The sequence below is a fragment of the Pezoporus occidentalis genome, unplaced genomic scaffold, assembly GCF_034315485.1.
Source record: "Pezoporus occidentalis ecotype Australia unplaced genomic scaffold, CSIRO_AGI_Poc_V1 ctg62, whole genome shotgun sequence".
NCBI classification, from domain to species: domain Eukaryota; kingdom Metazoa; phylum Chordata; class Aves; order Psittaciformes; family Psittacidae; genus Pezoporus; species Pezoporus occidentalis.
The window spans coordinates 62,159-73,845 of record NW_026915966.1 but is presented as its reverse complement, the minus strand read 5'-3'; the positions used below and the strand labels follow the sequence as shown (position 1 = coordinate 73,845).

General features: G+C 52.7%; 2 protein-coding genes across 2 annotated transcripts in view; one reads left to right on the top strand and one right to left on the bottom strand.

Moving 5' to 3' along the window:
* Positions 1-206: 206 nt before the first annotated feature.
* Positions 207-4,126, bottom strand: LRRC59 (leucine rich repeat containing 59). Its single transcript, XM_062639738.1, has 7 exons — positions 3,930-4,126; positions 3,587-3,646; positions 3,146-3,304; positions 2,722-2,826; positions 2,092-2,164; positions 1,481-1,654; positions 207-1,006 (listed from the first exon to the last, which is right to left on the bottom strand). Exons 1-7 carry the CDS (start codon positions 4,032-4,034, stop codon positions 762-764), a joined length of 921 nt encoding a protein of 306 aa, XP_062495722.1. The 5' UTR covers positions 4,035-4,126; the 3' UTR covers positions 207-761.
* A 2,620-nt stretch (positions 4,127-6,746) lies between these two features.
* ACSF2 (acyl-CoA synthetase family member 2) overlaps positions 6,747-11,687 on the top strand; it is a 35,173-nt gene continuing 30,232 nt past the window's right edge. The window contains exons 1-2 of the mRNA XM_062639857.1: positions 6,747-6,891; positions 11,282-11,477. Of these exons, the coding sequence (XP_062495841.1) occupies positions 6,803-6,891; positions 11,282-11,477 (285 nt within the window). The 5' untranslated portion in view covers positions 6,747-6,802. The remainder of the gene's footprint in view (positions 6,892-11,281; positions 11,478-11,687) is intronic.

Here is an 11,687-nt window from a genome sequence, read left to right as displayed (position 1 = left end):
ACCCTCATGCTGGGTCTCAGACACAAAACCAGCCTCCAGGCTGGCCCCAAGCCTTCCCTATGCTGCAGCCGCTCTGTTGGCACCAGCTACTTCAATGTAGTTAGAAATCATTACTGTATGTACTTGGAAATAATGTGTGGCTGTTTCTAAAAGAGCTAATTGAAATTAAAACCACATTAGCAACATAAACATCCAGTTGAGACAGATTGCTGCGAAAACTGTTGTATTGAAAATTTTCAGCTCCTTTCACTAGTACATCAGCTTCTTCGCTCCAACATGTGGCTGCACAGCCATCCTACACACTTGTAATTGGTCCTGGAGTAGGCCTTCATTATTATTCCCATACAGCCATATCATCAATTTTAGCACAAATAGAAATGAGAGCAATGAATGGATATGTATTAAAAACCTTCCACCTCCAAGACACAGCTATAGCTACCTAGGTAATGCAAAGGCTCTTTTTTTTTCCACTCCTATGGATTGGCAGCTTTCTGTATCTCACTATCTGGGTAAACATCCCCTGGAGGTAAGAAGTATTAATGACTTTAGGTTAACGTGGGCAAGTAATGGGAGTTACAGGCCAACTGGGAAACATGCACAGCAAAGATGATGTGAGCAATAACTCTGCTTTGTGTGGAGTGGACCAGCAAACCAATGCTGACTGACTAAAAGCAGTTTCATCAGAACACAATTCCATAGGAATTCTGGCTGCGTAGATGGTGGAAGGAGATGCTGACGAAGCAAGTGCCCATCCAGGACAATCAGTGCTGCGAGTTCTGTTGTAGCATGTTTTGCAGGGTTTTGTGGTTTTGCAGAGCAGCCACCACATCCTCGTAGAGAGTGTTCACGCTGACACACAGAGGTTGACGCTGCAGCTCTGTCAGCTTGCAGGTGGCCAAAACACAGAGGACACACAGCAGCAGAAAGAGCAGGATTCTGAGCACTGACCGTGACCAAGAGTGCTTGTGCCGGGGCGGCTGCGGGGGACGAGAGCTGGAGGCGGGCTCTGTAACCAGAACATTTACAAGACAGAATGTGAGGGATTAGTCAAGAATCTTTTAAGTCGCATTCAGAAATGAGCTGTTCGGATAAGGTACTTCAGCCTGTGCTGCGGCTGTCTTTTGTCATGAATATTCATCGCTTAAGTAAATGTGCAGGATTTGTGTTTAGGATGTATGTTTAGGATGAAAAGTTTCAGCTTTAGTTTCATGGGCAGCAGTGGAGAGGGTGTAAAGCACCTCTGTGTTGTACAAGGTTTTGCACGTATGGTTCAGTACACTTGAAGTAAGGCAAGTTCTCCCTAGGACAGATGAAGAACTTTCTGAATACTCTAGCTCAGCAGTTCATTGGGAACACAGATGAAGGGTAAAAGGACACAGCAGTGACGCATGTCCTACAGGTTCCCCCCATAAAGAGGCAGCATCGAAGTGTAACAAGGATGAACTCTGGTGCAATCCCACCCCAAACAGGTACTACTTACTTCGGGTCTGCACGGTTTCCTTTTTAGTTTTCTTTTCCACCTCCTGTTTTGCAGCCTTCTGAGCATCGTACTCCCGTCTCCTGCGCTCCTTTTCCTCTGCCTTCTCTCGCTTCCTCAGCTCCCTCTCTTGAGCCTCCTTTGCTCGCTGTTCTGCTTCACGCTTCTTCTCCATCTCTGGGGATTAATACAAAGTTTTTTCCTTTTTATATAAAGGGTTGTCATTTCCTTCTTCCTTATTACCTGCTTATCTGTTCCCAATTGAAATGAGGAAACCAGTCAAGTAACTATCCTGTTTTAATCTTTTTTTTTGTTGGATATTACATACCTTGCATTTGGCTCCCTCAGAATTAGGCTTCACTTAAAATAAATCCTGTGCTCTGCTTTCATATTTTTATAGTTAAATTACAGCACATTCCATCTACAGCTCTAACTATTCAGGCAAGTAATCATAGTTATCCCCATACTGTCTTTCTCCCTCCAGCCCTTCTACCCTATTACTCCCTGAGCCTCAGGATTTTGACAGTTACAAATATGTTAGATGGCAATTAGGATGTTCAGATGTGTGAGACATCAGAAACAGTCCTCAGTACATGGGGGCTCCTTGTGCTCACCTCGCTCTGCTTGGAGCTTCCGTTGCCTTTGTCGATCCTGCTCCGACTGGATGGCTTTCATGTGCTGCAGCACCTTCAAGGTCCAAGAAAACAACCTGAGAGCTCTGCAGAGGTCTCGTTGCACAGTCAGTTCAAAGCAGAGCAGCAGGAGCAGGGCTGGGGCTGACTCAACCCCACTTATCCCTGTGGATATGGCTCTGAAGAGAGGTTTCACCTTCCTGCCTGAACCTTTGTGGTTAAGAAACAGATCTCCCTGTTACAAATCAACCTGGTGGTAGCCAATATAGGGGCTCATAGACCACTTCTGCTTACATGAGCCTACAGTTTGCCAGAACTCCAGAATTTTTTTTACTCTGGACATGGATTATTTTGTCTGATTATGCCTCCACTTTCGTGGCAACCAGCATTTACTCCTCTCTTAACTCCACCAATGGAAAAGAATCCTACTCATCCCTGTGTTTGCTCTCTACAGGCACAGCAGCAGTGAAGTGAGTGCAGTGAACCTGCCCCTCACTGGCTGAAGATAATTCAAACTGCTGCAGCAGCTGCCCAGCTCGCTAAGCAAAAAGAGGAAGGATGTCCACTGACAAAGCTAAGTAAGGGAAAACAGAACAAAAGCAAATTCCTTACCTTGACAGCAGCCTGCTTGCACTGCTTCTCATCCAGGCAGTCTCCTGCTACTTTAGCCAGGACAGGATCCAGAGGATTGTCCTTCAGATCCAGCCACTTCAGGTTCTGCAGGCAGGAATGATAAAGAGGAGGCTGTAAGAGCACGGTAGTCTTGCAGTTATTCAAGAGATCCAAAGCAGAAGCAGAGGACTATTTAGTTTTCACATGAATGAAACAGGTACAGAAGATGAGCAGAGAGCTCGAGCAGAGACATTTCCAATAGCTGTGAGAGAATTTCCACCGAGGTGCTGTGCAGAGCCAGCTGGATTTTGGAGCGGGTAATCAGCAGGATGGATGCTTTACCAGAGAAATCAACTTGAGAAGGATCACAAGACCCTGGGCTGCATCCCAAAGCTTTATGTAACTGCCCAGCAAGCAGTTTTACCTTGAGCTGTGCAAAGCTGACTGGCAGGGTGACCAAACGGTTGTTCAGGAGGTCTAGGTGCTGCAGGTTGACCAGGCGCCCAAAGTCCAAGGGCAGCTGCTGGAGCCGGTTCTTACTCAAATCCAGTTTCACCAGATGCATCAAACTGCAGAAGTCTGACTAAAACCCAAGCATAAACAGAACCCTCGTCAGCACCAGAACCAAACCGGAGGCCCCAAGGCTGATGGAGCTGCTCTGGATTCGTGTGGGGAGCCTCTGGCAGGCAGACACTGCAATCTTTATGCAGCACAACCCGTCATCCACAGAAGAGTCATTCAGCCATCCCGGGATGAGGGAAGCGCCGGTTCCAGCCCTCCCAGCAAACCTTTATGGAAGCACCAGTTACCCTTTCTCAGTATTTCCCAGCAGACTCACCCCCACCAAGGCTCTCTAGCACCTTACCGGCAAGGAAATGAGGTTGTTACAGGACAAATCCAACACAGTGGCTTTTGGAAGAGCAGCCTGAAAGAGAAGCAGAGCACTGGACCACCGTCGAGGTACACCCCTACCCTCCCGACACCGCTGCGGGGTCGCGCCATGTCCAGATGGGTCTAAAGGCAGCATGAATCCCGCAACGGATGCGAGCAGCAGCAGCTGGGCCAGCAGGACACCATCCCCTCATCCCTGCCGGTTCCAGCTGGGCTCACGCGCACCGTCAGCACATCTGGCTGCCCCGCGCACATCTGGTTGCCCCGCGCAGCCCCTTCCCAAGGACTGAAGCGGCCGCCGCGGCCCGGACGCTCACCAGCTCCCGGACCGGCACCTCGTTCAGGTCACAGAGGCTCAGGTCCAGCTCGTTGCCATCCAATTTATCCTTCAGGCTCTGCCCCTTCCCTCCGCCCCGCGACATGGCGGCTGGGCTGCTCCGAGGGCCGTGAGCAACGCGCTGCCGCGCGGCTCGGCTCCGATCGGCCCCGCCACCCACTTCCGCGGCCACGTCCGCGCCCACGTCCCCGCCGGCCCGGGCGCGCCCCCTGCCGGCCCGGAGCGGGGCACCGGAGGCTGTTCGGGGTACCCCCGCGCCCCGGACCCGCGGCATCCCGGATGTCGGGAGTCCTGCCGCACCTCTAGGGCCTTCCGCGTGCGCGGAAGGGGAAGGGGACACAGCCCGGGTCCGCAGGCAGTGATGCTGTGTCAGCTACATCAGCCCTAGCCCCGGCCACACACTGCCCCACGAGTGGGTGATAATCTCAACCCAGCAACCGTGTTTGCTCGTGACCTGGAGTTCTGAGCAAAGGCACCCCAAAACGGCAAACAAGGATTTGTATCACAGAAACTGTAACAAAACCCGCCTGAGGTTAATGTGCTTTCATCCAGGAGACCATGGAATGGATTGGGTCAGAAAGGACCTTAAAGCTCACCCAGTTCCACCCCCCTGCCACAGGCAGGGACCCCTTTCACTAGAGCAGCTTGCTCCAAGCCCCTGTGTTCAGCCTGGCCTTGAGCACTGCCAGGGATGGGGCAGCCACAGCTTCTCTGGGCAACTTGTGCCAGCGCCTCAGCACCCTCACAGGGAAGAGCTTCTGCCTAATGTCTAATCTAAACCTCCCCTCTGGCAGTTTAAAGCCACCACCACCTACAGGCCTTTATAAAAAGTCCCTCTCCAGATTGTCAGCTGCTTTAGGCACTAAAGCTCGGAACCTGGGCAAGACCCTCTGCATCTCTGGGAAAGGCGTTTGTTTCTGCTGGGACTGAAATCTGCACCTCTGCGCTGACCCGAGTCCAGGAACCTTTGGCTCTCCGCAGAAAACCGAGGGTGTAGATCAGTTACAAACCTCTGCTCATTTATGATTAACTCGAAGGCAGATCTTAAAACCTCCATCAGAAAGGGACGATCCTGAATGGCGTGGAAAGTGTCACTGGGTTCAGCCTTTGACAATCTCCAACAAATGTACCCAAAAGTCAAGGTCACGTCAGGTCCTGCATAATTCTTGGTTTAATGCCTAACCGGGATTCACCCTGCAGGGTAATGATTGGAACATGGGAAGATCAGTCTGGAAGTCAGCTTTAGTTTTGTTGATTAAAAGTGATGTGGTTGGGCCCCAGGCAGGTTTGGGTTTTCTCCCTGTAGTTATACAACACTGAGCACACTGTGATGTGACCACAGCACAAAGATAACTGCTCTGTGCTGCAGCAGTAACAGGAAAGCTCCTGGCCATGAACATCAAACAGCCTTATGTCACCTGTGGAAATGCATAAACTCATGGAGTGACTGATTTTAGTGGGACTGACCCCTATATGGAGGCACCTGTGTGGGGCTGGAAAGATTTGGAACCTCCATGAGGCTCCCTCTGCTAGAGGAATGCTGCAGGAACACCAGCAAGGAGAAGGATCTAATCCTGATGGCACAATCTTTGTTATGGCCCTGGGGGCAGGAGCTGATCATGTCGGAGACCATTCTCAGACCCTGCTCTGCAGAGCCCTGTCCTCCCTCACCCAGTGTCCCCTCTGCCGCTGGGGCCGATTTTTCCCATTTCAAAGACACAAATCTCCCTTCTCCTACCAAAAGGAACCACGATCACCACTGCCACCAACCAAGCTCCTTGTGAACAACACACACACTGGATGTGAAGCCTTCCTGATCCTAAACTTTGAAGCCCAAGTATCACAGCGGGGAGTGCAGTCAGTGCTTCACTATGTGGCTGTGTTATGGGCACGTTTATGACTTAGGTAGCTGAGATTCGCTGTTGTGAGGCTGGTATCGATGCCCTTGCTCATCAGCGCTGTTGTGCTTAATGTGCTGCAGACACCCTGAACTCCAGCTTCCCCACAGCAAACAATTGGAACTAGATGGTCTTTAAGGTCCTTTCCAACCCAAACCATTCTATGATGCCCAAAGAAGTGGTAAATGCTCCATCCCTGGCAGTGTCCAAGGCCAGGCTGGGCAGAGCCTTGAGTGACATGGTGTAGTGTGAGGCATCCCTGCCCATGGCAGGGGATTGGCACTGGATGATGTTAAGGTCCCTTCCAACCCAAACCATTCCATGATCCTATGATCTCTCCCTGCCCAGCTCCGGGGTAGCTCTGCTGTTCTTCCTCCCGCAGGGTGCAGGCAGGGAGCGCTGAAGGGCAGCGAGGTGGTGACTGTGCGAACTCCTGGAGCAGACGGGGCTGGAGGTCAATCAGTGACTCAGAGGGCGCGGGCACCGAGCAGCGCAGGTGAAGGAGGGCAGGGACAAGTGATGATGATTGACCCGCACCCAAGTCCATCTCAGCAAGGGTGCGGGGCTTCTTCGGGGTGCGCAAGGGCTGGGGTGAGGCTGACAGGGTGGAAGAGCCGTGATAGGGGGTAGCCGAGGGATGGAGGCGGCGCAGGGGGAAGGTACCCGGCGGGGCTCTGTGCTGCCATAGGGGGTCCCCGCTCCGCCTGTCCCTACCCCTCGCTGCTCGCCCCGCGGCACGGGCAGGGCGGCCGCGTTCTCCGGTCCCACAAGGCGCTTCCTCCCAGCCGGGACCGAAGGGGGCCGCAGCCAGCCGGGGCGGGACCGGCGAGGGGCCGGGCGGGGGTAGGGGCCGGGGCCGGGGCTGGGGCTGGGGCTGGGGCGGGCAGTGCCGCGCACCGCCTCCCCTACGCCTCCTGTATCTCACGGCCCGGTTCGTACCCCCGCTGCTACGGGCATGGCCACGGCGAGGCTGGCAGCGCTGCCCAGGAGCGGGCTGACCCTCCTGCGCCGGGCGGGAGGGCGGCGGGGAGCGCCCCCGCCCAGGTAGGGCCTGGACCGGGAGACCGGGATGGAGGGCTGGGGGCCTATAGGGGATGGGCGGCTATAGGGCACAGGGGACCATGGGTGAGAGGGCGTGGGGAGCTATAGGGGATGGAGGGCTAGAGGGGACAAAGGGGTGAGGGGCTGGGGGCCCATAATGGATGGAGAGCTGTGGGGGTTGAGGATGGAGGGTTATAGGGCACCTAGGCTGTAGGGTCAGGGATGGGGGCTTTAGGGGATGGAGGCCATGTGTGATGTGGGACAGGGGCTACAGGGCAGCTGCAGAGAAGTGTGGGTGCCCAGCCAGGGGGTGGCTATGTGCAGGGTGGGTTTAGCTGGAGGTTTCACTTTGTGTTGCTGTCCTTTGGCTTCCTTAAAGTCTCTCTAAAGTGGCAGGAGATGGGCTGCATCCCCTGGGTCTGCCTCCCACCCCCACCTGGGGGGAGATCAGGGGCAGAAGTGAGCCTCATGTAGCTTGTGGAGGGATGTGACTGTGTGACTGGGGTTGAACTTTGTGCAGCAGCTCCGTCCTGACTGTAGTAATGTGAAGTGTATCAAACAGCTTCTGTGGGCTCCATTGAGTGTCCCTGTCCTTGAGTGGCCATGCAGACCCTAGGCTTGGGTAGGGTGGTGGGGGGCATTGTGGAGCTCTGGGGTTTGGAGGGGCCAGGCCACTTCTTCCCTTCGGTTTTCTTCAGTGCTGCCTCTTGGAGAAGGTTCATGGGAAAGCTCAGCAGTAGGAAAGCAACTGGCTTTGGGAAAGGCTTGGAAGGATCAACTGATCCTCAGAGCCTCCAACTCGGACTTCCAGGGAGCAATTTCCCAAGAGCAGTGGGCAGCAGCCCCTGATGTTCCCACACAGAGGGTCCAGGTATTCCTTTTCAGCTGGGTTGGGATTAGGAGTAAGGTGATGGAAGCCCATGCGTGTATGGCTGGAGCCAAGACTGCCATTGGAATCCATTCTTAGGAAACAGAATGGGAAGTGAAGCATGACAGAGAGCTCACTATAGTTTAAACTCCAGCCCAGAAGTGAAACTGAGAGGCAGGGATACAAAGCACTTGGAGAAAAAGATTTAGAAGGAGTGAAGTCTTTCTAGTAATGTTCTAGAAGAGCTTGTGCCGTTCTGCTCCTAGTTACGCAGTGTTTGTCCTTTTGGCAGGAAGAGTGAAGAGGGGAGGGAGGCACAGTGGGAAACGTAACCAGAAAGTCTGCTGTAGTAGGAGTCTGAAAGCTCTGGGGACTTGATCCTTCCTCAAACTGAAGCAAACCAAAAGCCTTAATGAGAGCCTGGTTGACTCTCTAGTCAACAGGGTTGCTTTAAAGAGTAAAGAGGCGAGGACAGAGCAGGGTTAACTTTAACCACCCTTTTACTGCAGTTGTGTTACATAAAAGACCCAGAAGGTCTTGCTTTGGTGCAAAAGATTATCTGTGAGCAGAGGAGTTGGCAGAGGAGCCTGTGAACCTCTCTGGGTCTGAACTCTGTAGTCAGGGCAGGACCTGTCCTCACTGTGCTGGGTGGATAGCACCGAAGCTCAGGTCAATGTCCTCTATGGCTGTGAGGTGTGCTCGTCATGGACACAGGAAGTTACAGCGATGCCTCTGCCCTGTGTTCATCTCTTCTCTCATCGGATACTGTCTATAGAGAGTGGTGAAGAGTTAAAACCGAAGCTGGTTATCTAATATCAGCAGCTATAAAACAGTGGTTGGGGCTGATCAGAGGTAAACACCAGAGCTCCCAGGGTTGCTTCATCCCGCCGCTCTCAGGGTCCAGAGCTCTCTGGGACTGCCAGGATGCGGCTCCTCGCCTTTCTCTCGCAGCAGACAACAGGGATGAGTTTCCCCCGAGTCTCTGATGTTTCTCCATTCAGTTGCACCATCAGATTCCAGGGTTATGGAGTTCTGCCCGATGCTGGGGCTGGCTCTTTGCAGGCACCGTGGGCTGTCTTGCTGCTGGAGCTGCTGCCAACAGAAGGCACGTGCTCTCTGAGAGCAGTGTTTATGCTGAGACCCAAGAGGAAGCAGTTTTATTTGCTCTCCTCCAGCTAATCCAGGGAAAAGAGAGCTGCTGTAATACCAGACCATTGGTCTTGTGCATCTCCAGCAGTACCAGATGCTTCACAGGAAGAGGTGGAAGGTGAATCACTTGTTTTCTGTAACAACGATGAACAAAAAGGTGATTTCCGTATCCTTTGCAGAGGTCTGTTGGTACACTCTTTCACATCAGATATATACACTTGCTGTTGATTATAGGCAGGAGGGAGATCAATGCTATGTGATTTCCTGCATGATGCTACTGATAATGAATCTTGTATCTGCCTCATTCCTTCCATTCCTGACCTCCAGCGCTTCCAGCAGACTACTGTGTTTTATGCCACACCTTTCACTTCTGCCATGGCCAGGAGATAAGTGATGCAGAGATGCTGAAGCATGTGTGACCATCAGACTAGAATTCAGGCAGCTCAAGCTCGATGGCAGCTGTGAACTGTGGTTTGCTTAATGTGTTTTATATAACCATGTGAGCAAGTGCTTTGAGGGCAGTTAGTGACTGTGGGTTATGAGCATGAGATATCTTGGGCCCCAATTTCAGTGCTGCTGATGCTCTTATTTGATGATGTGAATGGGATTTGAAGATGCCTGGGACCCTTGAGAGTAAGCTCTGTGTGGTTCCAGGCTGAGAGGGGAGTGTTTTGGAGTGCAGGGCTTTATAAAGAGAACTATTACTGCACTTTGCTATGGTTTCCTCCCTGTGTTCGGGGCAGGGAGGAAGACTGGAGGCAGAACCATCATTTGGCTCTGGCTTTGCACCTTCTTGCCTTCAGTGTGAAAGTTCCTATGAGGTCAGTGAAACCCTTTGGGTCTTCAGGCAAGGAAAAGAACTGAGAGCAGGACCAGAATGCCTGGCGGGCGCAGTGCTTTGCCAAGGCACGACACTGTAAAACACCAATCACCCTTCCCATTAGCAGTGCTTGTGCAAGTGAGCCTTGAAGGCTGACTGCGCAGGGAGGAGGCTGTTGCAGCTGGACCTTAGGGATTTTGATTGGATCTAGTCACAGTCTGAATTTTGTAACAGTTTTCCCTCCCTCTCCGGTCTCTTTGTGGGGGGTTTTGTGTTTTGTTTTGCAGTGATGTGGTAGAATAACACTTGGACCAGGTTTGTCACCAGTCACTGCAGTCCATGAAACGCTTGTGTTCGCCTGTTCCCACTCCAGCCTGCGCAGCTCCCCATGCTCCCTGGATGACGTTCAGGGAATGTGCTCTTGCACAACCCACTCACCGGCTGCTCTCTGCCTGTTCCAGCCCTTCTCAGGCTGCAGGAGCAAGCAGGGCCCTCTCTGTGCCTCTGCTGGCAGGGACAAGCAGAGAGTTTAAGGATAGGCTCCTCTGCAGCTGGAGGTGGCTTGGCTTTAGAGGGATGAGAACGTGGTTGTCTCCATTAAACAGCTTTGCAAGCAGCCTGTGGTTTCCTCACCTGCTTGGGCTGGTGGCTGGAGCTGCTTCTCAGACCATGCCATGGCAATGAGATGCGGCTTCTCCAATCACCGCTTCAAACGGCCGAGTAGCTGTGCCTGTAGTGGCTCTTGCAGCTTGTCCTTCCCTTGGGTTCAGGGGAGCTTTTACAACCCGTGTTTTGTAGAAGCTCTATTTGTGAAGGTTTTTCTTCTGCAGAGCTTCCTTTCATCTCCTCGTTTATCTATGTGCTTTGCTCAGGAGCTTTCAAATGGCAAAAGGTAGTTTAGCACTTGTCCTCCCCCTTAGGCAGCCCTGCAGCCTTGATGTGAGTCACCCAAGGGCTCTGCTAGGAATCATGTCGAAACAGAGCCTGTTGACTTGCACAACCCTCCATCTGCCCAAAAGCAGTGGGGCAAAGAGGAGGAGGTCATTACTTAGCTTCCAGAGCAAAACTCCCCCTGGAAGGTAAAATCTCCGTGCTCTTGAGATTGCGCTCACCCCACAAGGGGAGAGATTTCATGGTAGGTTTTGTTCCTTGTGAGCAGAAAACAGAATCTTTCATGGTAAATAGCAGCCAAGTCTTTGCAGAATATTGATCCCATAATGAATGGGAGGAAATTGAGTTCAGGCTGATGTGTGACCTCAAAGCTCATCCAGTTCCAACCGCTGCCACAGGCAGGGACACCTTCCACTAGAGCAGCTTGCTCCAAGCCCCTGTGTCCAACCTGGCCTTGAACACTGCCAGGGATGGGGCAGCCACAGCTTCTCTGGGCACCCTGTGCCAGCTCCTCAGCACCCTCCTGACCTGCTGAAGCTGCTGCCTGTGGTTCCTGTTGGTGTGGGGATATGCATTGGGTACTGCTGGTGCTGTGGGCAGGTTGATGATCCTTCTAGGAAGATGATATTAATGGCTTATATTAAAACCAGACTCTTCTTCCCCAGTGCCCTGCACACGGGGGTGCCCTCTGCCTCCCTAAGGCTGACCAACAGCTATATCCAGGGGACCTCAGACATCCCCCTGCTCACCAAAACCACAGGCCAGTGCTTGGATGAGACCGTCGAGCGGTTTCCTGACCGTGAGGCTCTGGTCTTCTGCCGGGATGGGGTTCGGAAGACGTTTGCTCAGTTCAAAGAGGAGGTGAGTGCCTGGTTCACCCCTTGGAGGGCCTGGGTGAGCGGAGAACGGCAGCAGCAAGCATGATGGAGACATGGAAAGTGGCTTCTAACAGCACCTCCCCAGCACACACTCCAGCACTGCCTTTTGTCCTTGGGGTTCCAAGAGCAGGGAGAAGCTTATGTAAAATGCTCACTGACTATCCCAAAATGAACTTTCATACTTAAGAATTAT